Source organism: Psittacula echo (assembly GCF_963264785.1).
Source record: "Psittacula echo genome assembly, chromosome: Z".
Lineage (NCBI taxonomy): Eukaryota > Metazoa > Chordata > Aves > Psittaciformes > Psittacidae > Psittacula > Psittacula echo.
Genome location: NC_137742.1, coordinates 40,713,589 through 40,740,751, shown reverse-complemented (window position 1 = coordinate 40,740,751; position 27,163 = coordinate 40,713,589). Strand labels below are relative to the sequence as shown.

General features: G+C 47.6%; 2 protein-coding genes across 2 annotated transcripts in view; one reads left to right on the top strand and one right to left on the bottom strand.

Annotated features, from left to right (window-relative positions):
* SMC5 (structural maintenance of chromosomes 5) overlaps nt 1-1,036 on the top strand; it is a 41,856-nt gene extending 40,820 nt beyond the window's left edge. Inside the window, exon 24 of the mRNA XM_080637551.1 lies at nt 699-1,036. Coding sequence (XP_080493677.1) covers nt 699-839 — 141 coding nt within the window. The 3' untranslated portion in view covers nt 840-1,036. The remainder of the gene's footprint in view (nt 1-698) is intronic.
* A 10,753-nt stretch (nt 1,037-11,789) lies between these two features.
* Nucleotides 11,790-25,784, bottom strand: KLF9 (KLF transcription factor 9; the record flags this gene model as incomplete). Its single annotated transcript, XM_080638307.1, has 2 exons — nt 11,790-12,022; nt 25,316-25,784. 2 exons carry the CDS (start codon nt 25,782-25,784, stop codon nt 11,790-11,792), a joined length of 702 nt encoding a protein of 233 aa, XP_080494433.1.
* Between the last annotated feature and the right edge of the window lie 1,379 nt (nt 25,785-27,163).

Below are 27,163 nucleotides of genomic sequence, written 5' to 3'. Positions count from 1 at the left end.
GTTCTAAGGCATACATGTCTAAATGACATGAGAGAAGTTACTGTGGATAACAAGCTGAGCATCAGTTACAAGGCGATTGCTGAAAGTCATCTCCAGAGCACTGCAGATAACCCCACACTTTGCCTGAAAAGTCTGTTGGGCTTGTGCCTGAGGAGATCTAGACTATGGTGTTGAGTTTTGGCTGTTATACTTCAGAGAAGAAGCGCAGTGGCTGGAGTTACTCCAGAAGACAGCAAGATTCCGGAAGACAACAGTGTAACTTTTAAGAAGTTTTGGAAGTTTTGCTTTTCCACTAGTGGAAATTGCTTGGTTTAGAGGAGCACAAGCACAAGAGTCAGTTGTGCCCAAGGAACTCTACATCCTGCCCTGCCCTGCCCTGTCCTGGAAAAAGCAGCCAGTATTCTCTGCCTATTGTGGATACAGCAAAAAAGTAATGATCTCATTTGCACATGAAGGTACAGGTACAAAGGTTTTTAAATACCAAGAACAGTGAAGTATTGAAATGGCATGAAGAACGAGTGGAGTCATTTGGGGCATTTCTAGGAACAAATGTGCGTCATCTGTCAGAAAAGCTATAATCCTGCTGTATTGATCCTTTGAGCTCTAAGACTTTATGTAGACCTCCTTCACCTTTTGTAAGTAACATGGAACATTCTGACATTAGTTATTTTGACTTTGGCTTTTGTGTTTTTCACCAGCTCCTGCAGAATCTTACTTACAATGACAAGATGACAGTGTTGTTTGTCTACAATGGACCTTTTATGTTGGAGTCGATCAAATGGAACTTCAAGGCTTTCTCTAGGCGGCGAAGGCGACTTGGAAAGATAGCTCAACAGTGATGCAGATATACATATAAATATATATAGAGATATATATAAAAATGTATTCTGGTTTTGTAGAACTTTTTGGAACATCTGGCTTTCGAGACTTCAGATATTGAGAAAGACGAGAACTGCAAAGAGCTGATTAAGAATTCTGATTCTTAAAACTTGTGTAACTGATTTGAAGTACATAATTTTTTCCCGAAAATCTTCCGTAGTGGCCTCTTTTTCCAAAGAACCTACTTTTTCTCAATAATAGGTTTAAATAAGAAGGAAGTTTCTTGTATTTTGCTCTTTTATCAGTAGTGTAGCATCAGAAGTACAGTTAATTTTTATATATTACACTGGACTAGTTCTGTGTCTGGGTTTTGGTTTTCATTTTTTCTTTTGGAATTAAAAAAGAAGATTGCTTTTGATGATAGTGTTTCCTTAACACAGTAAAGTATATTCTCTGAAATTTTCCTATTGAAATAGAAACTTTGAATGAAGAACATATTTGTAGGAAGATAATAGTTTGTAAGTAGATGTGTATTGATTTTTGTTTTGTGAAAACATACCTGAAGTTAGTATAAAGAATGTATTATTTTTAGAGCAATCTACTATATTATTGTTATTTATTATTTTTGCACTAATATTCTATTTTGTATTCCTGGAAAGATACGGTCTTTATTTTTCTACCACGTCTCTCAGCAAGAAGATTGGCAAAGAGACACGTGTTTTTGAAGCAATGAGCTGGTTAACTTGCAGAAGTAAAATCAAGCAATATGTAACTTTTTTATTGCTTTTATAAAGTAAAACTTGACATGTTCTTGATGATAGATGGCGAAAATAGTCCTGCTGATTTCACATGTAAGTTAAAACCAGGAGGTTTTTTTACAAAGGTTCAGCTGCACTGGAGTGGTTGTGTATGCAATAGCTTTTCAACAGATAGCCATAAAATTCATTAGTGGAGTTTTGGCCGTTTCTAAGCATTTGAAAGTAGATATTATCAGAAGAAGGTTGAATACCAAAAATACCCCTGTACACTTTATACCGAATTGTGAAGGGTGTGATTTTTAAAAGAAATGGAAACTACAATTGGTATGTAAAATATATGGAAAAAATGATTGAGTCCCAGGACACCATCTGAAAATATGCAGCATCCTTGTTTCCACAGGGGAAGTAGCCTTCAGTAGAACTTTATGCAAAATCTGGTGGCCAGCTCATTTTGAGTGGAAGTTTTCATAACAGCATCCTGTCAATGAACTTTGCAAGTGGAATTCATACATTAGAACATTAGAATGAGAGAAACAAAATAGCCTCTCTGCAAAATATAAGCTAGGATTTAGAAGGTTTTGGATATTAAAAGTTAAGTACTGCAATTCTTGGGCTGAATAGGTGTGTGTTAAGGAAATAGAGAACTACACATTCTTCTGTCGCAGACCACTGTTGATCAATGGAGCTCTGTCTATGAAATGAGTTCCTGCAGTAAGTTCCATAAGGATTAGTGTCCGTACACAAATATTTGACAGAAGAACTAAAAAAGTGTGGAAACTTGGGCTGTAGTCCAGGGATTGAACAAGCCAGCAGAGTATCCTCAGGTTAATTTAGGCTACATGCCTATCTATTCACTGTATTGCAAGGTTAGGATTTTAAATGTGTTCTTTCATCTTCAGAATACTTGGCTTCTCCTAACTCTGAACTTCTAGGGTGATTTTGTTTTTGGATTGTTTGGTTTTTTTTTTTAATTGAATGAAAATACAGACATTCTGTTTGGTCTCTGAGGATCACGGTATGAAAAGTGTAATTTGTTTTCAGTGTCTAAATAAGTGAAACTACTTACATGACTACGTGTTAGAACTCATTTTTGCTATGGCTAGACAGCACTATCTGTTCTTTATGCTGTCATCTTAGAACTTCATGGGTTTTCTTCAGAGTTCAGTTCCATTCTCGTATTTCAGACTGAGGTATAACATATAAGTCTGACTTATTTCAAGAGGATGGCACTTCAGATCCTGTCATAGAAATTTTCTTCTGGATGCATGCCTGCCGTACCGCACAAGCAAAGAGGATGATGGGCTTGTGGGTGTTCACTTTTTCCTTAGAGGTACATCAGCTATTGACCAGAGGTCCTGATTTTGTTGTATCTGGCCGCAATCTTAGTATGACACTGTCATTCATATTAACTTACCCAGAAATGTTGTCAGCTTCAAAACTGTGCCACTGTCATGTTAGTGAACAACAGAGCTTCACTGTCCAGCAGCTCTGCTAGCTAAAGCCCTTAAAGAACTGTAAAACCAACTTTGTGTATGAAGGCAGCCCTTGCTGTTTACATGTGGGCTATACAACATGGTGGTAACCCCCATACCATGTTAGTAACCTGCTAATTCATGTGACAGGTGCATCCTGTCTACATACAGAGACCTTCTGGCTTCAGAGGAAGTCTCTTTGACTGAATAGTATATTCAACCATGAAAATCCACAGTCACTTAGTGTAGTTATAGCATTACTTTTGACTCCTTACCTGCATATAGGACCCTTCCAAGCTGCCAGCTTTCTTGCTGTTCTTTGTGCTTTGCTACTGCTATTCAGCTCTTCAGGGACTCGTGCTATAAAACCTGTGGAGTTAAATTTCAGTATAACTTTGAGGAGCAGGGATGAGTGCGAGCTTAGGTTAAATATACATGTAGGATCCAACTTTTCCTGCTGACTAGACAGGACCTCTCAAAAATGCAGAAGTGGAAAGACCTCAAATAGTCCTGACAGCTGAAGCATAATTTGAGCTTTCTCCAAAAATAGGTACTTTTCCCTGTTGTTTAGACCAGCTAAAGACTGGCAAAAATCCTCTTCCATCACCATCTGCAGTTCTGACAAACATCTGTGTCTGCTCACGTACTGAGACAGAAGCAGCATGGAAATTGTGACTTACTGTGAGAAACCAAATACTGGAAAGCAGTTATAGTTCACCTTTTACTGTATTTTGTGATTATAAATGGCACTCGTGCATGTGTGTTATTGTTAGTTGGATTTTTAGTCGGATGAAACAGGAAACTAGAAGGAAGAGGGACTCTTGCACAACCGCAGTTCTTTTAACATGCTTTTGTGAAGCTTAGGCTTTTATCAGAAAAAAAACAGATGAGGCCTGTCAAAGCTGTTGCTGGCTGGGAACATCTGTTCTGCAGGGTTTGGAGTTAGAGATGATGAGACACATGGCGCTGGTCTGGATTGCAGGATGCTTACTGAAGAGCATGGTAGGTGCTCTTTAGGGGGCAGGACAGGCACCTGCTCCAGGCCTGACAGCAAGTTTGACTTAGAGTTAACACTACTGGAAGCTTTCCTGTATGGTTTGTGCCAGGTTGCCCTCTGTTTTGTTACTAAACTCTCTGGCTCATTCTTCCTTTCTAAAAGCTTCTGAACCATCTTCAAACACTATGCTATGGATAGTGGAAACTGACTTGGGTTTTCTTCTGTGAGCCTGCAGTTACCTGCTTTTTCCCTTAGCAAGGCCTCTTAGTTTTCTGAACACCTCTTACTAAGAGGTCGTAATTTTCACCTTCCTTTCCCAATTCCCATGCCATTCCTTAATGTCTCCTTGAGAGTAAGTGTTAGAGCAAACAGATTAGTAAGGTGTGGAATTTTTCATTCTGTTTTACAAATGCGTGCGTAACATTTAAGATGTTTGGCACTGTCTACATTGTCTGTGCTTAGGCTTTGGATAGCGGGGTTTACCTGGAGGAGGGAAGGAAATGTGAGGAGATGTGTAATTCAAGATGCTCGGTGTCTGCTGAGCTGGGCAGGGGTCCTGTGGCTGTCCCCAGGAGTTGGCTGAGGGGTGGTCACACACAGTGCCTAATTCTTGTTCCTGCACCGCACAGCCTTCAACACCATCTATGCTGGGCAGGGAGCACCACACCAATGTGAAAAGCTGTATTGGTTCAGCAATACCTAGTAACTGTACAGATAGATTGTAATTCCATGGAAGTTGTTTTGATGATCGTTGCCTTTCCTCTCTCCTGTCTGTATTAGGCATCTTATTGAAAGATGCACTGTAGTTTCTTCAGATTTGATTTGCACAGTATCTGATGGGAGGTGTCTGACAGGAGAGCTACATCATGGGAAGCGGAGGAAACCTTGGCACTGTATCTTCACTGTAAATAGCTCTGAGCCAGAATTACTCTCTTCAGTTCTGACTCACTGAAGCACAACATGCAAAACAAATTTTCCTAGAAATTTTTGTTACAGAAGCATTTTTTTTCCCTCCATACCTTGATAATTAAGACTAAACCCAGGGTTTACTACATCATAATTTGGAGAGGAAGGAGATGGGTAAGGGATTTAAATCCACCTCTGCTCCAAGAAAAATATTGCCCTGCCCCAGGATGAAAATTGCAGGAATGTTTGCTGTTGCTGTCACAGGCTAGGCTTGGCAAGAGCCATGCTTCTGTGAGGCTCATTGATCCAGCTGCCCTTTGAATATTACGACAGCCTGGATGAAGGGCAGTGTTTGTATGCGGATGGAGTAATTACTATACTTCATTTTACTTTGGTGCTAACTTTAGCCATTGACAAGTCTGAATGTTAAACAGGGAGAAGGAAGATGAGTGCAGGGCCAGGTGTGCTTAGCCATTGAAAGCTTTTCAGGCATCACTGTGGCAGCACTGAAAGCCAGCAGGGAAAACATGAAAAAATAAAGGCCAGTATCAACAGCCAAGGCAGGAGGTGCTAAAGGTGATGACCTGTGCTATTGCAGCCTACCCTCCTGTGGCTCAGCTGTTTTGCAATGGCACAATCCCCTGCCCAGCAATTCCCTTCTCTGGGCTTTCCACCACGTCCCACCATCTTTTTCTCCACTACTTTTCTGCTCCCTGGTTGCTCTCGAAGTAAAACCCCAGTTATTCAGTCTTCCTCCTGTTGACCTAATACGCCTCTAAACCAATGTTCATTGACAGTTATATTGGTTTTCACTGGGATAGAGTTAATTTTCTTCACAACAGCTTCTCTGGGGCTGAGTTTTAGGTTTGTGACTAGAACACTGTTCTTAAACTGGGGAGGCTTAGCTATTGGTGAGCAGTGCTTGCGTACCCCCAAGGTCTTTCCTGTTTCTCATGCTGCCCCACCTGCACAAGAAGTTTGCGAGGAGCTCGGAGGGGGCACAGTGACCCCAAGTTACCAAAGCGATATCCTATAGCACATGACATTGTGCTCAGCAGTAAAAGCCGGGGAAAGAAGAAGGAAGGGAGGACATTTGTAGTTAAGTCTTCCCAAGTAGCCAGTCTGTGTGGTGGAATCCTGCTTTTCTGGAGAAAGGCCTGAAGGCCTGCCTGCCCATGGGAAGTAATGAATGAATTCCTTATTTCACTTTGCTTGTGCACATGACTTTTGCTTTCCATATAACCTTCATCTCAACCCAGGAGTGTCCTCACTTCTTATTCTCTGACCCACCTCACTGCAGGGGAGTGAGCAAGTGGCTGCCTAGGGCTGAGCTCTCGCCCAGCATTAACCCACAACTACGATTTATGTTGCTTTCAAAGCATGGCATTGTGCATGTTATTAGCTGGAGCTTAGTATTGCAAATGATTTATATCAATTAGGCACCTGGGCTACATGAAATCTTGGTAAATGTACCAAGTGTGCATTTGTAGAAGAGCAAAGCGAATGCTCGCAGACCGACAACGTCTTTGCGAAGCGTGGAGATGAGAACACAGTAAGTAAGCTGGAAAGGAATGATAAAATTCACTTCGTTGGGGATAAGGAACCGTGCATAGTAGTGAACAAAGCTGCTTTTGCTAGAAACAAGAAGGGGAGAGTAGATGGTAACTGAGAGGATGGTGATAGAGGATAACAAGGAACCTTGAAAGAACAGAGAGCAGAAGGTGGCACAGATAACATGCAACACAGGTGGTTTAAAGTGAATATATGCTTTAAGGTAATTGGGATCATGTAATTTAAAGGAGAAAGGTCTCAGATTCCCCCCTCCCTAGTTTCTAACCAAAAACGTAGACCATGAACATCATGCTGCTTGATCTTGACTGCAATCCACTAACAATGGTTCTCCTATGTTTGGGTCACGTAGTAGCTTTTTCCTTGACAACAAAGGGGTTTTAGTTGTTGGTTTGGTTTGGTTTGGTTTGGTTGGGGGGTTGTTGGTTTAGTTTTGTTGTTGGTTTTCCTGAAGAATTACAAATGCAGAGTAAATCCAAAGCAGATGACCAGCAGAAGGAGTGCAAACGGACTTGCTCTCAGACACCACCAGCAGTATCAGCCCCACACTGTGCTGCTGCTGCAGTGATGCTTGAAGGTCTGTTCAGGTGAAAAGCCACAGATGTTATAGTTTTATTTGTGGCTGAGGAATCTGGACCCACTTTGTGTTTGCTTCTGAACCCAACTGTGCTGTTCATAAAGGACTCTTTTTTAATCAGAACTTTTGTAGTATTTAAATTACACTTTGCTGAATAAAATGTACTGGTTTGATGCCAGTATAATTAAAGTGGCACAGCCTCCAGTGTGTATGCAGTTCAAGCGCAGAAATCAGTATGCTCATGAAGCAGACACCACTCTGAAGGCATATAACTGGACTTTTATGGCATTTTATTGCACATTTCCTTTCTTCCATCCTTAGCAGAGAGGAGAAATTAAAATTCACCTTATAGAAACGGTGCTTTCTGCAGCAGTTAGTCTGTGTTCAGGGCCATGCCTCCCCATGCCACTGCTGAAGTCCAGCAGCATCCACAGGGGTGCACCCAGTCTTTGCATGTCACATGCATTCCAGACAAAAGTTACAATCACTCCTGGCAAGACTTTTCTGCAGTGTATTAGATCTTGAAACATCTCCTAAGGCTCAGGTCTTCTCTCCACTAGGAACGTTTTGGTAGCTGTTTTAATTACGTCACTAAAGAAAAATATTAAAGGGTTTAAGGTGAAGAATAATAACTTTATGGCAAGTCCTTTACGATGGGATGGCAGGAGAATAAGGACAATGCCACGGCCCTGCGTGCCTCATTCCTAAAATCCATGACAAGCCAAAAAGCAGAAAACCCTATGGTGAATGTATTTATCTGTCTTTTGGCCACCCAGCCTGAGGACAGAAAACTCCTCCTCAGCATCCAGTCAAACCTGCAGGCTGCCTACCAGTTTTGTTCCAGATGCAGGTGGCACGCTTTCACCCCTCTGTCTCTGCCTGTGTTGCTGGAGGGCTACATGTTCCCCCCGGGTCCAGGGTCCCACCTTGCAGTCACACCCAAGCATGGTTCCCACATACCAGGTTAAGTTAGGTTGTATGAGTAGTTGTTTTTAGCAACCATAATGTCAGTGACCACAAATGTCAGCAAGCTTTTTGGCACAGGGTTTCTTGCCTTCCCCTCCTTCAGCGACTGAGCAAGTGGTTTGTTATTCCTCACGCCAGAAACCCCTCCAAACCATGGAAATCTCAAGGCAGCAGCATGGCTGCGCAGGCTGAAGCATCGCTGTCTCATGAACAGCTATGTGGTGTGAGCGACAGCACCCGTCTGAGCTCAAAAGCCACCGAGCAATGGGACAGGGACTTCCTGGAGTACGCTGGTGAGGGGACACTTTTCCCCAGTGCAAGTTGTGTCTGTGCCTCCCTGCTGTAGCAGAGAAGGAATACCTGTGAGGACACCTGGGAAGAGCAGAGAAACAAGCTAAACAGTGACAGGGCACAACCATGAACACTGCCTCGCTCCAATCATGCAAAACATGCTTGGGTTTTTTATTCCTTTTTCTTTATTTGGACAATATATATACACATATGTACAAAAACATCTATGCCTACTTTTTTTTTCCTTTTCTTTTTTTTACAATTTCATGTGATTTACAAAACAGGACAGCAAAATAACTTATAAAGGATACGAATACTGTACAAAAATAAAACTGATTAAACTGTTGGAAGTTGGTATTTTACAGTGTTACAGATCGCCAGTCTGTAAAACAGCATTTTGAAGTTGTGTGTTCAGTCTTGTGTATGCTGGGCTAAATCCCTCTGCAAACTGAAAACAGATCTGTAATACAGGTCATGAAAAACTGTTGAAGAAAGAAGTATGTTGTATAGCTGTACCTTTAAAGCCATGATCTCTCTACAGTGATGGGCTTTCTTAACCAAAGAGAGAAGCTGTTCTAACTTCAGCACTATCAAGCACTTCCAAAGTAGTACAAGCACATACAGTATTAGAGAACCTAATTTTCCTTTTCTGACACTTGCAATGCTCTTCAAAACTTCTTCAGGATGCAAAGAACTAGCCCGCAGTTTATGTGTTAGAGCCATTGTCTGCTTTTACTAAAATGAGCCCCCAAATGAAGACAACAATAAAATGAAATCTCCAAACCTGATTATCCCCATGTATTCTGTTAGTGGTTGATGAATTGCATTAATCCCGTCTGTCCAACGCTGAAATACAGCAAATGTTACAATGTTACAGCAAATGGGTTACCGTTCAGCAAGGCTTTTTTCAGAAACAGGATCTTGTCACACACTATGACCCCTCTCCTCCCCCCCCCAGCCTGTTCAGTCCTTCAGACTTTGTAGGAACAACCATGTTTCTTTAAATGCGCATTCTACCCCAAATACACAAGGTGGAAACCACAGATCTGGCCAATTACTTCCATGTATCTGTTAATCCTGGTAGCTAAGTGACCAACACATGTATGTACTGATTTAGGAGCTGCTTATCAGCTGTGGCTTCCCATCGTGGGTGATGTGAGGGTGTCTTGTATTTCACAGGATCAGGCCTGAAATTTTCCAAGTGCTGCATCCATCCCACATAATGGCAGCAATCCAGACTGCAGGACGGACTCAGAATGAATCTCACTGGGCTACATGTGGCCCTGACCCCACTCAACAAGGCAGCATTAACAGTGCTGGTAAGCAAAACACTTTCTGTATTTCTCAATCAGCAGAAATACAAAGGCTACCTGTTTTTATCAGGAAGAATGGATGTCCTTCTGACTCGATTTGGACACCAGAAATTAAAGTTTGGTTTCTAAAATAAATGTTTCAAAAAGCTGAAACGGAGGTAGAAAGTGTGCTTGGTTTCCTGAAGTTTTCACTGAAGAAAACACATCCCTTTTTACTCCACACACTGTTCAATATCCCCAATGCCTTAAAAGCAGTTCTCTTCACATAGACGGAATTTATCATGAACTACACAGATTAAAAACACTATATGCAAACTGATTCCTAATGCCGAAAGCCTTATACAACAGTAGAAGAAAACACTCTACTCTCCGAGTTCATTTTTTTATGTTTGTTTCTAGGAAGCAAGCTGTTTATCAGGTAAAACGGCAAGATGCTGTAGTTGCAGGTGTACTAGCAAGATTGTTTATGTACAGAATTTTACAAGATACCTAAATTCATCTGCAGTGGAAACATGATTATGAGATGAATCTGGCCCCAAGTCTCTATAGTAGGGGTGCACCTCCCCTTCCTCTTTGGGAGGAAGGAGTAAAAACCAAACAGGAAAAGAATGTTTCTGGAAAAAATGTGTAAACAGAAGTCTCCCCACCCACCTTTATGCAGCTGGGGAGGGAATAAGAGAAAACCACTGATAACCTCTTACAGTTCATGCTTTCAACATAAAAAAAATAATGCAATAATCAGCTGAATGACCACAGCTGAAAATTCTCCTTCAGTGATCTTTCTGCTCCCTTTAAACAGCAAAAGACAGCTTTAAAATAAAAGTAATACTGCCGTTATCAGTGTCTGACATGCCATGCATGACATGGGTACCAAGAGAAGCTTACGTCATAAGGAGTGTTACGACACACCTTGCGTGCTGTATTTCCAGTCAGCTAATGGTTTTCACCCACACTCTATAGAAACAGCTATCAAGATATACAGGAGCCCTCCAGAAGTGCTCCTTACAACAATTCCAGGTGTTTCCATTAGCAGAGTGCTTTTAGGGAAAGGTCTATTCTCTCCATAAACACACACAACTCCCATAGGATTCCATGGGAGTTAGGCAAGGGTATGAAGAGAGTAAATCTTTAAGGCAAGAGTGGGAAGAGAAAAAGCCTTCAAAAAAAGCACAGCAGTTTATAAAGATGGTAACTGCTGTCATACATCCATTCAAACAACACAGCAGAATAAAGCACTGTTAGTGGCATATCTATAGTACAGTACTGTATTTATTGACAAATTGAAAGTATAGGATCAAAGGAGAGACATGTGCTTCTGCTCCCATACCCCTGCCACATATCTAGGCTGACTTGTCTTCTTCCAGATAAATGAATAGTAGAACTAAATACACACATGGTCAGAAAATGACTGAACTGTTGTGGGGGGAGGGTTCTGCTTTAAGTATCTTCTTGAATTATACATGTCTTTACTGGAAAAGTGCAGCTTATATTCAAAAGTATAGTTAATACAAAGAAAAATTAAAAAGACCCATTTACTTTAATGGGCCTTCTTGAGTATAAATTCATCTTATCATCTCAGACGCTATTAGTGACATATGTAACGTTTTTTCTTAACAGTCTCTTAAAATGCAGGATCATTCTGAGACAGAAGTAAACCCACTTCTACAATGTGCTATGGAGCTTTTATCTGAGTTATTTATGTGACTCGGAAAGTGTTTTTACTCAACAAACTCTAAATACAAGCAGCATTACACTGTTCAACAAAACATGTTCATGACACAGCAATCACAAAGACTTTGGGGTCACGCTACTGCAGGGGCACAGGCCAGACCATCCAGTCAGACATATATACACCAGCATCGTTTACATTGAGGAGGTGGTCACCTCCTCTGCTGGCCATCCCTTCCCTTCTCTCACCCCGCAGTCCACTTGCTCCGGATCGCTGTTCCCAGCGCAGGGTGGGGAGATGGAGGACGGGCTGAGGGGCACGGAGTACTTTTTGAATGTCAGCAACAAATGCTTTCAGACGGCAAGGGCGACCGGCGCCGCAGTGGATGCTCGTGCTCTGATGCCACTGCCTGCGTCCTCCCCTCTGCTCCCATCCCCGAGCCGGCCCTGCCTTCACGAGGAGCTACTGGAGCTGGACTTTTTGGATCGCTTGATCATGCTGGGGTGGAACTCGGTGTGGCGGCGGGCGTGCTTTGTCAGGTGGTCGCTCCGCATGAACCGCTTCTCGCAGAGGGGGCATCGAAACTGCTTCTCGCCAGTGTGGGTTCGGTAGTGCCGGGTGAGCTCGTCCGAGCGAGAGAACTTCTTAAGGCAGTCAGGCCATGTGCAGGGGAATGGTCGCTCGCCTGCAGGGAGGAAAGGATGACAAGAGATTTAGGGGACAGTGGTAACGCAGGCCAGCACATAGCAGCTTCACCAAGGAGGCAGGGAACACACTGAGGAGGGGAAAACACCACTTGTTTCTTGCCACAGTGCCAGTGTCTGTGGAGTTGCTGATGACTCGCTTCATCAGGTTTCAGTCTCACCTCCATCAGAAGCCAAAACCCCTCTAACACCACAGAACTCGCGTTCTGGTGCAGAACCTTATGTGACCCTGAAGACTGTCAAAACAACAGATGAGCTCTGCCTGAGCCTGTGCGTTTTTCATGTCAGGCTCCCTCTAACACTCCCATTCTGCTGAATAATTTGTACCGTTAGAAAGGAAGCCAAAAAAACCTCTCACCTGGGACAAGCCATTCCAGCATTGGGAGAACTGAGTGGGGAGGGACTGGGGAGAGCAGTGCAGTCTTTGGGCTGCAAACACATACAGCAGAACTGCTGTGGCTGCAGGGAGAATTCCTAGGCTCCCTACACTCCCTTCTCCCAGAAACCCAAGCTGCTCCACAGGGTATCAGTCTCTTAGATGGTTGATTGAGGACAGGAAAACTACTTCATCATTCACAGCTCTATCAGCATAAATGTTGGCTACAATGGTGAAGAAGCAAACTGAATGCCTAACCACACCACACCTCTGCTTTCAAAAACAAGGGTCTAAGTATTGAACAGCACTCACTGTAATCTTCCTGGCACCCCACATCCTTGCAGTTCACGCCCACGGGTTGCACAGCCTTTGTCTACTGCACAGACCCATTCCCTCCCAACCAGCAAGGCTGACCTTAGTCGACGGCACAGATGGAAATCAAAGATGTTTTAAGTTCACACAAAAGCTTTCAGTCACAGACATCATGCACCACTGCAGTTTGATGACTTAATTCCCTTTCTTAAGAGTCTCCTGAAGGGAATATAAATGACAGCTAGTGACAGCTATTTTTAGCCGACCATGGAACATAAAAACTATCCCAGGAGTTTTTCAGCTTGGAAGAGTTAGAAAGAAACACAGGGACTCCAATATTTCTTGATACTCTGAAGTCTGGCACAACAGGCGAGCTGGCTTTACATTTACAGATCACAATAAAGAGAGTAATTTACAAGAAAGCATGCCTTGTAGTCCTTCCCAGACACAATAGCAGCCATAAAAGGCTAAAGGCTTGAATGAACAGCCCAAGTGCCAGGAGGACAATCAACAGTAGAAAGTACTGCAGAGCTGTAGGGAGAAGGAAGGGGGCTGGGAAGAGTGACTGACAGCATTCAGGAGGATGACTGACAGCATCCAGCGAGGAGGGTAAGAACAGACAAGGTAAGCTGAGGTGTAGCTACACCAGGGGTTTACAGAGTAATGCAGCCATGTTTGCAGTTCAGGCTCCCAGTGTACGGTGCCCCCTGACAGGCAGCTGCCCCATCCCAGACCGGCCAGGGTGCAGCTGGGCAAGCAGAATCACATACCTTACGGCCGCCCCTCGGGCAGCCTGTCACACTGCTTCCCCTGAACCTCCTTTCCTCACCTGGCAGCGTTGCTGGCCCCTGGTCAGGAGAGAAGGGTGCAGAGGGAGCACAGGGAGCCAAGCCAGCCTGGTACCCAAGCCCGAAGGAGGCACAGCTGCCAGCCGTCCTGACCTGGGGCTATGTTTTGTAGGAACAGGTTTCTTGGCTCCCTGTTGCATGCTGCTGACATTGCTGGAAGCCTTTCCAGACACCCACCGCCTGATGAAAGGAACTAATTAAAGCAGTACATAGGCTCACATGTGCATGAAGGCCACGATTGCAGCCAGGCAGCTCAGCAGCAGCAGTGAGAGCTGTACAGAGCACTTCCATCACCATCTTTCCCTGGCTTTCCTGGCCCTGCCCAGCATCCAAGGCGAGTGTTTCACTTGTGCTGCTCTTTTGCTATCTATCTCACGGTTTCTGTCACAGCTCCTGGAAGCAGGCAGCAGTGGGAGGCGTGGAACAGCTTTCCAGCTCCCCCCCGGGAACGTGGGAGAAGTGCTATACATCTTGCATGTGTGGAGCCATCTAGTACAGCTCTGTGTCAGGCACTTACACCCCAGAGCAGTGGGAGCAGAGCAGACATCCTGCGCCATCCCTAGAAGCCGTATTTCCACCACCTACCTCAGGACAGCTCCCCAGCCTGTGGAAGTGCCTAACTGTGCTACAGGGAGACCTGGTGCCTAGGCTGGATAGCAAGGATCACAGTCTTTGGGGTGGAGCAGCTACATTTTAGGAATGGCAGTAACTAACCCGGTGTCTAAAAGCAGCGTTTCAACACTTGCCCCATACAGCCCTTGCGAAACTCCGCTTCCCAACCCTGCTCCTGGAGCTGCAGGTGGAAAGACAAAATGGAGGCTGGTTACTAGAATTCCCTCAGAAACGTGAAGCGTGACCTTGGCCACCGCAAGCCTGCACACCCATTTCATGTTCCAGAGAGAAGCACTTTCAGGTTACACAGAGTGAACGCAAAGCCTTGGGGAGAGACAGGGCTCACTCGGGATCCCCCGTGTGCACCTGGCACTGCACCCCCCAGGGAAACAGGCCTGAGCTTGGCGGGGGGAGCATGCGGAGGCCATGGTGTGCTTCGCACGGTGGGGACAGGCTCTGCTGAGGCGGGAGAGCAGCTAACAGCAGAGATCCCTGCCCAGGTGAGCGGCTGTGCTCCCTCACACACAAGAGCTGCCACCGGGACCCACGCCGAGGCCCCAGCTAGGGTGGTGGTGAACGGCTTCACCATCTCAGCAATACAAGCCCGGGGAGGCTGTCACAGCCACTTTAGAAGCACACATATGAAAGTAGGCCAGGCACAATCCCCAGCACCAGGATGCATTAAACTCGAGACTTCTCAGAACAGAGACACAAAAGGGAGGGAGGCTTTTCCAGCCCCGCAGGGGTTCTCTCTGAGCGCCAAGATCTGCTGCTCCCCTGGGTCAGAAAGCTGTGACATCAGGCTGGAGGGATGGTGCTTCAGTGATGGACTTCGCAGCTGCAGAGCAGGAGTGGATCATGCATCCAGGAGGCTTTTGAGGCAAGGTAAAGATGCCTGATGACAGGTGACGACTGTCCACTCAGCAAAGCTCATCGCTGCATTTGGCACACTATTTTTAAGCAGTAGAGATGTTCGAGGAAAAGCCCAGTGAGGAAACACATCTTGCAACCCATATGCAGCAGGGCAGACAATGGCCTGCAGAGCTACAATGCAAAGCTGTGATGCAATGCTGCCTCCGTCTGGAGATACACGGATTTCTGTGTCATGTCTCAAACAAGAAATATCTGTTCCATATGTTTTTTATCCCTTTAGTTTTGGGAGTAGTAATGCTTGAGCTTGAAAAAAGCAGAATGAACCATCAAAACAGGGTGCTGTTATATACCATTTCCTGGTAGCAGTATGCTACTCACATTTTAAGATATGCCTTAGATGGGATTCCCATCAAGAGATGAAGGAATGGCCAGTGGTGTTCTCGCCATACCTTAGAACTATTTGTGATAGGATATTAACACAAGAGATACAAGATGTGAATTATTTCATTAAGAAAAAATAATACACATATATCCAGGGCAGCTTACAGAAATAACAAGTGAAACAGAAAACTGATTTACAGGTTATAGGAATAGGCACATCTGCAGAACTCCCATTCTTTGTCCTGTGTGTCCCAGGAATGTAGTGGGAGACATAGTTCATGCTGAGCACAAGCTGGTGGTGGCTCTTCACAGGTCTTCTCTGGAGTCTGAAGAACTACTTTCTGCAGCCTTGGCTTGCTTTAAATGCCATAAGGATATAAAGGCTACTGCAGATCCTTTCAGTCTTTGCTTTCTTGCTTCACCTGACCTTTTCTCCCTGTTCTTTCTTCCCACCATGCACTGGGTACTACCACTGGTTAGTTTCTTCTTTCTCTGTGAGTTCAAACTCTGTATCCAAGTTGCATTGTATGACCTGAAGCAGGTCCACTGTATTTTATTCCTTTTTATTCTGGATAGATGATAAATTATTTAGCTTTTTTTGACCTTTCCTGGGACATTACAGATTTTCCCACATTGTAGTCTTGTACAGGAAGGGTTTCTAAAAAAGAACACAGAATGGGCATTAGCTGACTCATTGACAGCACAGGTAGTACCGGTATCCTGAGTAATCACCTGCCTTCTTATGATAAAATGCTGCTTTAGATGTGGATGACTGAGGTCAGCAGCTGCAGTTCACGGTGACTTTAACAAAGATGAATTAATTTGGACAAACAACGGGTAGAGAAGTTCTGAGTGGCTTGTTTTTCTGGGAAGGGGGAGGCTGTGTTTGAAAAAGCTGAAGACAGAGTTATGATCAGACGCTTGGTCAACTCTCTTGGTATATGTAGAACATGCACTGGGACTGAGCACACTGAGCCTCTGTGGTGGAACCAAGTACTGATTTTATGTGAATTACTAAAATTGCTTGAGCACTGGCTTTACAGAAGACATTCTGCCCACACTATGCTGCTGTTGTGGACTGAAGTCTGGTGAAGACGAATCATTCGCTATGCTTACACTGTCTTCCTCAGTGACAGAAGTGAACACAGCCATGAGTTCAGAGCCTGGGATCAGTACCAGCTAGCACAGAGTAGTTGTCAAATAATGCTAATGACACTGCGATGGAGTGTAGCTACAGCTGCAGGAATGGATACCTAACAAGACACCTTGACTGACTTGGGTTATTAGAGATGGGATGATGGTAGGTACATGGTAGGACCATGTTGCCAGGTATTCATAGCAGCAACTCTTTCAAGTATCAGAACTGAAGAAGGGCTCAGAGTGTTTGGGATGCATGGTTCCTACTATCCACTCAGCTGCTGACTGGACACAGCTAGCCAGTTACCTCCTGCTGCAGGAATACACCACCTGCCCTAAGGCACAGACCCACTGACTGCAGCCAGAGGCTGGAAAGTTGGCAGCCAGAGTCAGATGGAAAACAGGGAAAAGGGGAAACACAAGAATATGGGAAGCCCAAACAGAGAAGTCTCTTGCCACCAGGAGAGAGCAAAACTACTTGGCAAAACAAAACTGGCATAATCAGCTTTGCATGGTTCAACTGAGAGAATTTGATGATCACCATCATCTTCCAAGATCCTCCTGTACCTCTGGCTGCTGGAGCTCAAAATTTCCAAAGGAATCCTGGTACCCTATGCATAACTGGTCCTGAACCACATTGCTTGACCTAGAAATGACAACAATAAGCATTTTTTTCCCTATTTTCTTTTCTTTCCCCCCCCACTGTGATCCCACTAAGCCACCACTCCTGTGTGTCACAGTGTCTCCCAAAATGCATTCTGTAGGTGAATGTCAAGAACACAGTCCAGCTTATTGCAAGAGATAAAAAAACCCCCAAACAGTCAGGCTATCTTCTTTGCTGCAGAACAGCTACTGTCTCAGGTCTCTCCTTTTTTCTCCACCAGTGTGCTGCTTGGCCCACACACCCTGAATGAGCAATTTCCTGTGGGACACTGGATTATGACTGAGTGGTATTCCGGTGAAGATGGATCTTGGGCATCCATGCATCCACGTCAGAGAGGAGGCCTTTTGAACAGACTTTTTCTTCTGAGATATTCCAAAATCAGGTCACTAAAGCATGTGGCAGCCACACGATTCACTGGTGCGAAACAGCACAGAGCAAGATCAGCAGTGAGGATGAGATACCGTGTGCCTAAAACAAGGGTTTCTGTAACATCTAAACTGCTGCCACTCAGTCTGGCAATACATCAAACAGTTACTGCCTTCAAGATAGACAACGCATGGATGGGTTGCAGCAAGTGGTTTATTCTGCCAGCAGTCAGGGCTAAACAACATGAGACTATTCAGGTGTTAAAACTGAGTAGTTTTATATTTTTTATACATTTTATATACCTCTCCTTCTAGCAAGTATTTAGAAAGCCCTGACATCCTCAAAACTACCACTCAACAGCTGCTTGCACATGCAGGTGTTTTGAGTCTCTTTCAAAAGACCAGATGCCAACCCACCTGCTAGAAGCCACTGCTGCTGAGCTGCTGGGAGCCCAAATCCCAGTGAGACTCAATCTTGCTGTTATCCCCATGTGACACAGCAAGGGATATCCTTACAGCTTTTCTGCCAGATAATAGCCCTCTCTGGCTTACAAAAGCCTTTCTTGAGGGACTGTGCCTCCTCATGTATATTTATATAGATACATTTATACATATATATAGAATCATAGAATAGTTAGGGTTGGAAAGGACATTAAGATCATCTAGTTCCAACACCCCTGCCATGGGCAGGGACACCTCACACTAAACCATGCCACCCAAGGCTCTGTCCAACCAGGCTTTGAACACCGCCAGGGATGGAGCATTCACAACTTCCCTGGGCAACCCATTCCAGTGCCTCACCACCCTAACAGTAAAGAATTTCTTCCTTATATCCAATCTAAACTTGCCCTGTTTACGTTTGAACCCGTTACCCCTTGTCCTGTCACTACAGTCCCTAAGGAACAGTCCACCCCCAGCATCCTTATAGGCCCCCTTCAGATACTGGAAGGCTGCTTATGAGGTCTCCACGCAGCCTTCTCTTCTCCAGCATGAACAGACCCAACTTTCTCAGCCTGTCTTCATACGGGAGGTGCTCCAGTCCCCTGATCATCCTCGTGGGCCTCCTCTGGACTTGGTCCAACAGTTCCATGTCCTTTTTATGTTGAGGACACCAGAACTGCACACAATACTCCAAGTGAGGTCTCACGAGAACAGAGTAGAGAGGCAGTAGAGAGGTTGACCTGCTGGTCACGCTCCTTTTGATGCAGCCCAGGATACGGTTGGCTTTCTGGGCTGCGAGCACACACTGTCGGCTCATGTTAAGTTTCTCATCAACCAACACCCCCAAGTCCTTCTCCACAGGCTACTCTGAATCTCTTCTCTGCCCAACCTGTAGCTGTGCCTGGGATTGCCCCAACCCAGGTGTAGGACCTTGCACTTGGCATGGTTAAACTTCATAAGGTTGGCATCTGCTCACCTCACAAGCGTGTCGAGGTCCCTCTGGATGGCATCCCTTCCCTCCAGCATATCAACCGAACCACACAGCTTGGTGTCATCAGCAAACTTGCTGAGGGCAAGTATATAGATAGATCTCAGTTAGGGAAGCTACGTGGGAGAGACCTCTGCAAACCTCACCGGAGAGTCACCTCTACATTCTCATAGCTGAGGAGTGCCCTCTTGGTATATGGGACAAGTTCTTACCTCTTCTTTCCCATCTTACCTCCATTTGAGCTTCCTCTGTTTTGCAGCAGTACTTAAATATTAACCAAAGAATGAAGACCAACTCCTAGCCTGGTGCTGAGGGCACTTACCTGGGATCAAAGAGCACTGGCTTTCAGGTCCTGCTCTGTCTGAATGCTTAAATGCTTGCTAACCAGAAACAGCTTTGACAGGGGAAGGAAGAATGCAATTTTAGATGAGCTCACAAGTGTCGCAGAATGGACTCAGTCAGAGATCAATGTGATCAGACAAAAGCCATTTATTATAGAAACACTAACTCTTTATATACTATTGCTTAAAGTTGTTTACAATAACTTGGCACATTGTGATTAGATACATATCTCTAAGGCCCTTAACAACTAACATATAATTGGTTAAGCACAGGCATGAGAACCTGACCCTCAAAACTTGCCAACAGTCCACAATTTAGCAAATCAGTAAATTCCAGCTCCTTCTTATCTTGCTTTCTCATTCCCTTATTCGTGTCCTCCTTTGCTCTTGGATGACCCTGAATCCATGTCGAGCTCCATGCAGGCACTTGCTGATCTGGGTACATGGCCGTTCTTTGCCAGAAAATCATCCACACACAAGGATCATATAATTTGTTATTTCGCTATGAATTTGTTAGCTTGTGTTTCAACCGACTCTTACCTCAAGTTCAAGGTATTTGTAGAGCGCTTTCAGGATATTCACAGTCATTATGACTTGAATACAAACAGTGAATTATGCTACCACAAAACAGTATCTGAAGTGTGCTTTACCATAACTACCCAAGATCGGCCATTTAATCTTCACTTAGCACTTCCTTGCTCTTCCACTGCAAGTCTGGGAACTGTGTGAGGCTATGAGCAGCAACCTGGTGCACAACAGCCAGTGAAGGGCAACAACTATTCCTGTAGGGATCCTAACAGCTGGTTTGCAAGACACACATGCTAACAAGAGCGGGTGACACCCACCACACAGTCTTCAGTATCATAGCACAACAGCGCGCAGCAACTCAGTAAAGCTGCATTTTCAAGACATCCGTTTAGAAACAGGAGTCCCAGTCTTGTAAATGATGCCTGCTCACTGCTTCCATTCTACACATGCACTTCTTTACGTTGACTCAATTAATATACAAACCTTTCTGGAGTGCTTTCCCACTGTGACACATACACTTGCTTAAAGCTTTTATTTTTTAGCAGGAAAAAAAAACCCAAAACACACACAAAAAAAAGAAAAAGAAAAATCCATGCCCCCAACCTCCCCCGCCTCCCAAACCAAACAAAAGCCATCTGAGAGCCAAGCAACATGAACTTCATCTTGAGGATTTTTGCCTACCTTACTCAGCTGGCAAGGCTTCCAGTCAGTATGACTGTGTCTCCAAGACCTGGAAACATGCCGATTAGAACTCCAGCAATTTGCACATTTGCATTAACCCTCAAGAACGGCCATTTCAGATGGAAGTCTGAATTGAGCAAAAAATGTCTTGCTGACTCCACTTTCTGCTCTTCAGTCTTATTCTAAAGTGACATTGCGTAAGATGGATAAGAGGGGCTTAAAATACTAAATTTCAGATTACGCTCCCACAAAATACCCAAAAAAAGCTTCCAGCAAGCAGAGGATTGTCAACATAGTAGCATCTGTACAGTCTGCCCAGTTAGTGATAGTCTAGAACACAAATAACAAAGGAGCACAGTGAAAACCAAACTGATACAGGGGCTGGATCAAAGCCTTGGTATCTAGACTGCAGTGTTAATTTTTCCTTTGTACCAGAAATGCTTCTCATCTTCACTGTGCAGACTGCTGACCTTTGCGTCCACACCTCTGCCTACAGCCCTGCTATCAAACATCACTGAGAGCCAGATGCCAGGAGCGCTCAAGGGTGCATCAGCTGCCCAATGAAACAAACCTCTTGGTATTGTTTGGTCCTGATCTACACGATGATGCAGTTGGCTGAAGAGTGCAAACTTCTCACATATTTTGTTTTTCTGTGCCTAACCTCTTACTTAAGGGTATCTGCTGCATCACATACTGAGAAGCATCTGGGACTTGCCTCCCCAGGCAAGTGAACTCCTACAGATCCTGTATGAGGAGGCATCTCATAAACTAGCTTTATGGCACCTTCTCTGTCCCTCTTTCCTGACCAGAGAGCAGGATCCGCTCTCAGCAGCTGTGTGCCCTTTAACTGGCTTGTATTCACACTATTATAGCAACCGTACATTCCTTAAAGTTCGCTTCTCTTGCCAGTTTCTCTCCCGCTCTTGCCCTTTGCTCCACACTCCCTGTCCAAGGCCTTCCAACTGAGATTGCTTGTTTACTCTCGTATGCCTTTATTTTCCCTGGAAACCCTCTGGCCTGCCCATCCCTCCCTGCTAAGCTCTCCTCCCTCCCCATCTTTGAGGCTAATAGTAACCCTACACATTACTGGCCATAATGAAACCTCTAAAACTACCTACTTAGAAAAGTCTGTGCATCTCTAAGGTAACTGCCTGCAGATCTGCTGCCGCTTGTCATTTTCTTGGTCAGCCGAGTCCCTTGCTTCCTCCTGACCTCTGCACACCTTCCAGGGCTTGAGTTTTATGCAGGTCTTGCCAATGTTTCTGGCCCGTTTTCTATGCTCTGAAGGGAAAGTTTGCAAGACTTGGTCACACCACCTCAGTGCTGAAGACTCCCAAGCAGACACACTGCTCACAATCCCTCCTGCCACCACCAAACTTCAACAGAGTTCACGCGTCCTATACTCCCACAACACTATGCCATAAGTGACCAAGAAACCTAAGGCATGGTCACACTGTGGAGCTATCCCTCTACCTGCCTTCCTGACAAAGAGCTTTTGGCTTGCAAGCCACCCCTTCTCTCCTACACCAAGTGCCATGTGCCTCAGAAATGCTCCTAGAAACAGCTTACACAGAACAACCCTAACTGTAATGCTCTTCCTGCTCAAGACACCAGAACTTGAATAATAAATCCCATTTCACTTTCGGATGGTACTGAAGGGACAGGGGAGGCAATAGCTCAGTTTCAGTGGTACACTTGCCTTGTATCCTCAGGCCTTTGCAAGTTAATGTATTTTGAATGCAAGTGCACATACGTGACAGAAGAATGAGGAAGTGTCTGATGGTATTTCAGAAACACCAGGGGCCTGGCAAAGAAAGAAAGGAGTATCCCCCCCAGAAAGAGGGAGAGTTCAGACTTCCTTGGCTTCCCCCTACAAATCCTGCTCTACTAAGTCAGGCTGAGTTCAGGGGGACTGTGTAAACAGTCCCCTTGCTTGTGCCATCAAGTGGGATGCGCAGTGCCACCCATTGACCTTGTTCTGTTAAGATCAATGCAGAGATGATTTCTGATGGATGGCTAATTCGGGTCTTCTCGAAATTGAACTAGAGTCATCCTCAAAGGCCCGAACTTCAGGCAAACTTTTACACAGACATTTTTAGTCTCTGAAAGAAGGAATGACTTTGAACCAACAAGTTTACAGAATCATTATAAGACAAAGACCTCTAACCTCTGAGCACCAGGTCTTTGGTCTTCTACTCTTCTACCTTTATTTGGTATTTTATTTCTTGCCTTTGCCTTAGCTTACCAAAGATGGTCTGCTGAATTTTTAGATTCCCACAGCACAGGGCAGTATCCAGAGCTTTCCAGCATGCTCACTTAGTATCCTTGAGTACAGAGAGCTGTGGATATAAGAAAGCTCACAGGTGTGAAAGCAAATCCTAAAGCCATTTTCCAAGATAGGGAGACTGGAATTAAATATTAAAAATTTAAGAACAGGAAGACTGTACCGGTGGCTGTGTACCTATTTCCATTAAAGGCTGCACAGCAGCAAGAAACTTGCTTAGTGGCTTGATGAAAAATAGCAGGTAGGTGAATTCAATTCAAGAGGCTCAGATATACAAAAGAGAAATTGTTGGGGAAAAAAAAAAAGGAAAAAAAAACGAAACAAAGGAGGGAGCATTAATGCTCTGCAGTATGCAGTTATGAATAACTCCAGAGGTCCCATTGAATCTCACCGTTGCTAAGGAATTGTTCTGCCATCTATAAAAATAATTAGCAGTATCATTTAGCATTTCAGTTAGCTACAATTAACTGCTCACATTAGGAAGCTCTGAAGGTTCATTACTGCTGGTATCTGTAGCAATCTGAGTCACACAGAACTACCGTGGTGGTATACCGGTGCGTGTGAATCAAGTATCTAATACTTGGAGCTAAGGCAGCACATGCTATACCTCACACTGCTTCATGAGACACTTATAACACTACTGCTTACAGTAAGCAGTGTGGGTTGTACAGTACATTAATTTACATGTCATCACCCAGAACACTAATCCAGTCAATGTCTATTTTGGTTCCCATGTCGGGGTGGGTATCTGCACACGGGGTAGTAAGTGGAAGTGAAGCTAACAAATTTTCTTTGTCACTTATGAGCCAATATTTTGCTGGGCATCAGTTACATTCAGCCTCCAAAAGAGCATCAGAACCGTGGTCTCTGAGCCAGTAACAGAGAATCCTTGGCACCGGTCCTGAGGTCAGTACACGGTCACCACTCACCATCGTCTTTCCCGGCTCACGGAGACAGCCTGAACTCCGCAGAGCTCACTGCTGAGCCACATCCAGTAATCCTCCTCCTCCTCTCCCTGATCTCCGGAGCTAAGCACCGGCAGATCTGCCAGCAGGGCACAGGTAGGCAACCAGCACCGTGTCTCCATGCAGCGCACATACACCTGGGCACACAAGCAAGGCAGAGCAACGGAAGCATAGTTGGAGTTCAGATGCGCCCGTGCCCTACCCAGACTGCGTGAAATACTACAGCAGTGCCTCGCAGCATGTTCCTCGGGTGATAAACTCGTTTTGTACTTCACCATTTACCATTAGTGCCAACAGACAAAATACAGAAAAAAACCTCCGACTACGGGACAGATGTGAGGCACATGAAATAAGCGCCGGCAGCATTTGTCTCCTTTGATCCGCTCCTTTCCATATTCACACACAACCCTCTAATTTAGGGCAATTTTTAAGCAGCTTCGTGTACCACACTGTGTCCCCACCCTTCCCCCCTTGCAATTCGGACATGTAACGGCGTTTATTCAGCCGCTCCCACTAAAGTGATTAAAAAAATCCTCAACAAACCAAAACAAACACAAAAACCCGCGACACAAAACCCGCACAATAAACGGAGGAACGGTCGATCGCTGTCCCCTCGGCGCTGCGCAGAGCCGGGGCACAGAGAACTGTGGCGACAGAGATACTTCACCGGCAGGCTCCCACACCGCCACACCCTCTCGCCCCTCTGCCCGGGCAATGAAGTCCCCGCGGGACTGGACACGCCACGGCCGGGTCGCGATAACCGGCACCACGACGAGCCGCCGGGCGGAGCAGCGGCTGGTCCCCCCGGGGGACCCAAACACTGGGGCGGCTCCCGGCGGTGGCCAGCTCCGGTTCTGGGCGGTGCGCGGCTCGAGTGCCCTCGGCCCGCTGGAGGGGGCGTGCCCGCGGACGCCGAGACGCTGCTCGGCAGCCGGCGGCCCGTCCTGCGAACGCGGCTCCCGACGGCGCGGGCAGCAGATGGGGCAGGCCGTCCAGCCCTCGGCGGCTTTAAGGAACGCCTTCGTGCCAGGTTCTGCCTGGTCCCACCGCCCCAGAGACGCTCCCCGCCGCCGCCCCCCGAAAAGCCTCGGCTTCACTCCGGCGGCTGCCGCGCGCCCTGCACTGCCCGGGAAACACGTACGGGCTCCGGGCAGGGGCCGGCAGGCGGGGAGCAGCGGGAGGCGCTGCCGGAGCCGCACCCGGGGCGGCCGCCCGCTCCAGAGGGAGCCGGTCCGGCCCCCCCGGCGGAGAAGGAGACAGGAAGGGAGAAGAGGGGAAGAACAAGGCCGGAGGTGGAAAGGAAAAAAGAGAAAAGGAGACGAAAAGGCAAAAAAACCCGGCCGAAAGCGGACGCAGGGCGCGGGGGCGCCGAGCGCGCCGCCGGCAGGGTTCACGCGAGGACAAGCGCTCGTTCCCTGCTCGCTCCCCCTCCCCTCGCCCGCTCCCTCTCTCCCTCCCCCATCGCCGCCGCCGCTGACCTGTGTGCACGCGGTAGTGCGCCTTGAGATGGGAGGACTTGCCGTAGACCTTGCCGCAGCCACTGTAGGGGCACTTGTGTCGCTTCTCGGCCGCCAGCTTCCCCTTGGGGGCGGCCCCGGCGGCGCGCAGGCGGGGGGACGGCCCCGGCGGCGGGCTGCGGGGAGGGCTGGAGCCCGGCTCGGTGGCCGCGTCGCTGTCGGAGCCCGCGTCCTCGTCAGGGCTCTCCACGCTGTCGCTGCAGACGGAGGGGGCGGGCAGCGGCCGGTACTTGTTCAGTTCCAGCAGGCTCTTGGCGATGGCCAGCAGGGCGCAATAGTCCTTCCAGGCATCGCGGGGGTCGCGCAGCTCCCGGGCCGCCTCCCCCTCGCCCGGCACCTTCAGCCGCGCTGCCTCGGGCACGGCCGAGCGGTTAGAGATAGAGACCAGGCACTGCGCCGCCACGAAGTCCACGTAGGCGACGGCCGACATGGTGCGGCCGCGCCCCGACGACCAGGGTGGGTGTGTGTGTGAAAGGGGTGTAGCTTCAGGCTCTCCTCAGTGCGCGCCCGTCGGGCCGGCAGCGCCAGCCATGGCTCGCCTGCGGCGCGAGGTCTTTGCAGCGCAAGGGAGAACGGGGGTGATAAATAGCGGGGCGCCAGGCAGGGGTCTCAGCGCCAAGCCCCGGGGACGGCGCGCAGCCGGCGGGGAGGAGCGCCCGGCGCGGGTCCGGCGAGGCGTCCAGGATAGAGAAGAACGCCCGCCGCGCCGCGGCCCGCCCCGCGCCCCGCGCGCTCCTGCCCGGGGACGGCCGCGCCGAGTCCCATCACGTCAGGTTGGGAGCCCCCTCCCGCCCCGTGCCGTCCCGCCCCCCCGATTGGTCAGCGGGCAGGGCCGGCCGGCTCTGTTTACCTTCTCCCCCCGCCACTCGCGGCGCCCCTTTTCTAGCGGGGGGTGTGTCCGCCGGGCGACAGCCCCGCCAATCATTGCGCTCCCTCCTCAGGCCGCGTGCTACTCTGGGCGCCCCGCCGCGCCTGCTTAAAAGGGCCACGTCGCGGCGCCGCCGGGCGGCGGTGGGAAGCGAAAGGACGAAAGCGCCGCGGCTCCCTCCCGCCCCGCCGGCCAAGGCCGCTGTCCAGCCGAGCCGGCGGCCGAGCCCGACAGCGGTCCACGAGGGGATTGCGGGGTGCAGCCCGGCGCTGCGAGGCCGCTCGGCGCCGAGCGGGTTAAGTGTCTCCCTGGAAGCCCTACGGTCCCAGCAACCGGCTCGCCAATGGGAAGTGAGCCGGCTTATGTCACTGGCGAGGTCCCGGCCAATCAGCGCCACGTTCCGAGCAGTGCGCAGCACTTGTAAACCAGGCGAGCGCCCGCGCACCGCCCGACCCCGCCCACCCGGCCCGGGCAAGGCCCCGCCGAGCGGGGCTGGGGTGACCGAGGCTCGGAGTGGAACCGGTGCCGCGCCTCGCGGGACCCAGCTCTCGCCCCGGCCAGTCGACGGTGCTCCCCGGCCCTGTGCGGGGAGCCGGATCCTGGCGCGATGCCGTTATACATGTCACAAGCTCACCGCCGAGACGCGGTTCCCTTAGATGCAGCGGCGGGATAGGGAGAGATCCCCGGGGTGCCGCTGCTGATGGCTGGGCACGCATGTCTCCCGTCCCAGACTTACGCCAGGACACCCACCAGGGAGAGAAGTTCCAGGGCCCGGCAGAGCGGCTGTGCCCGAGCAAAAACGGCTGCGGAAGGGCGGCTCCCGCCCGGCATCAGCTCCAGTGATCGCGGAGCACTTGCCGCCTCTACCCAGCAGCCTGCCCCGTTCCCGCCGGAGCGCAGGGCTCGGGGCGCGACAGCGGAGAAACACCACCGGGGGAGAG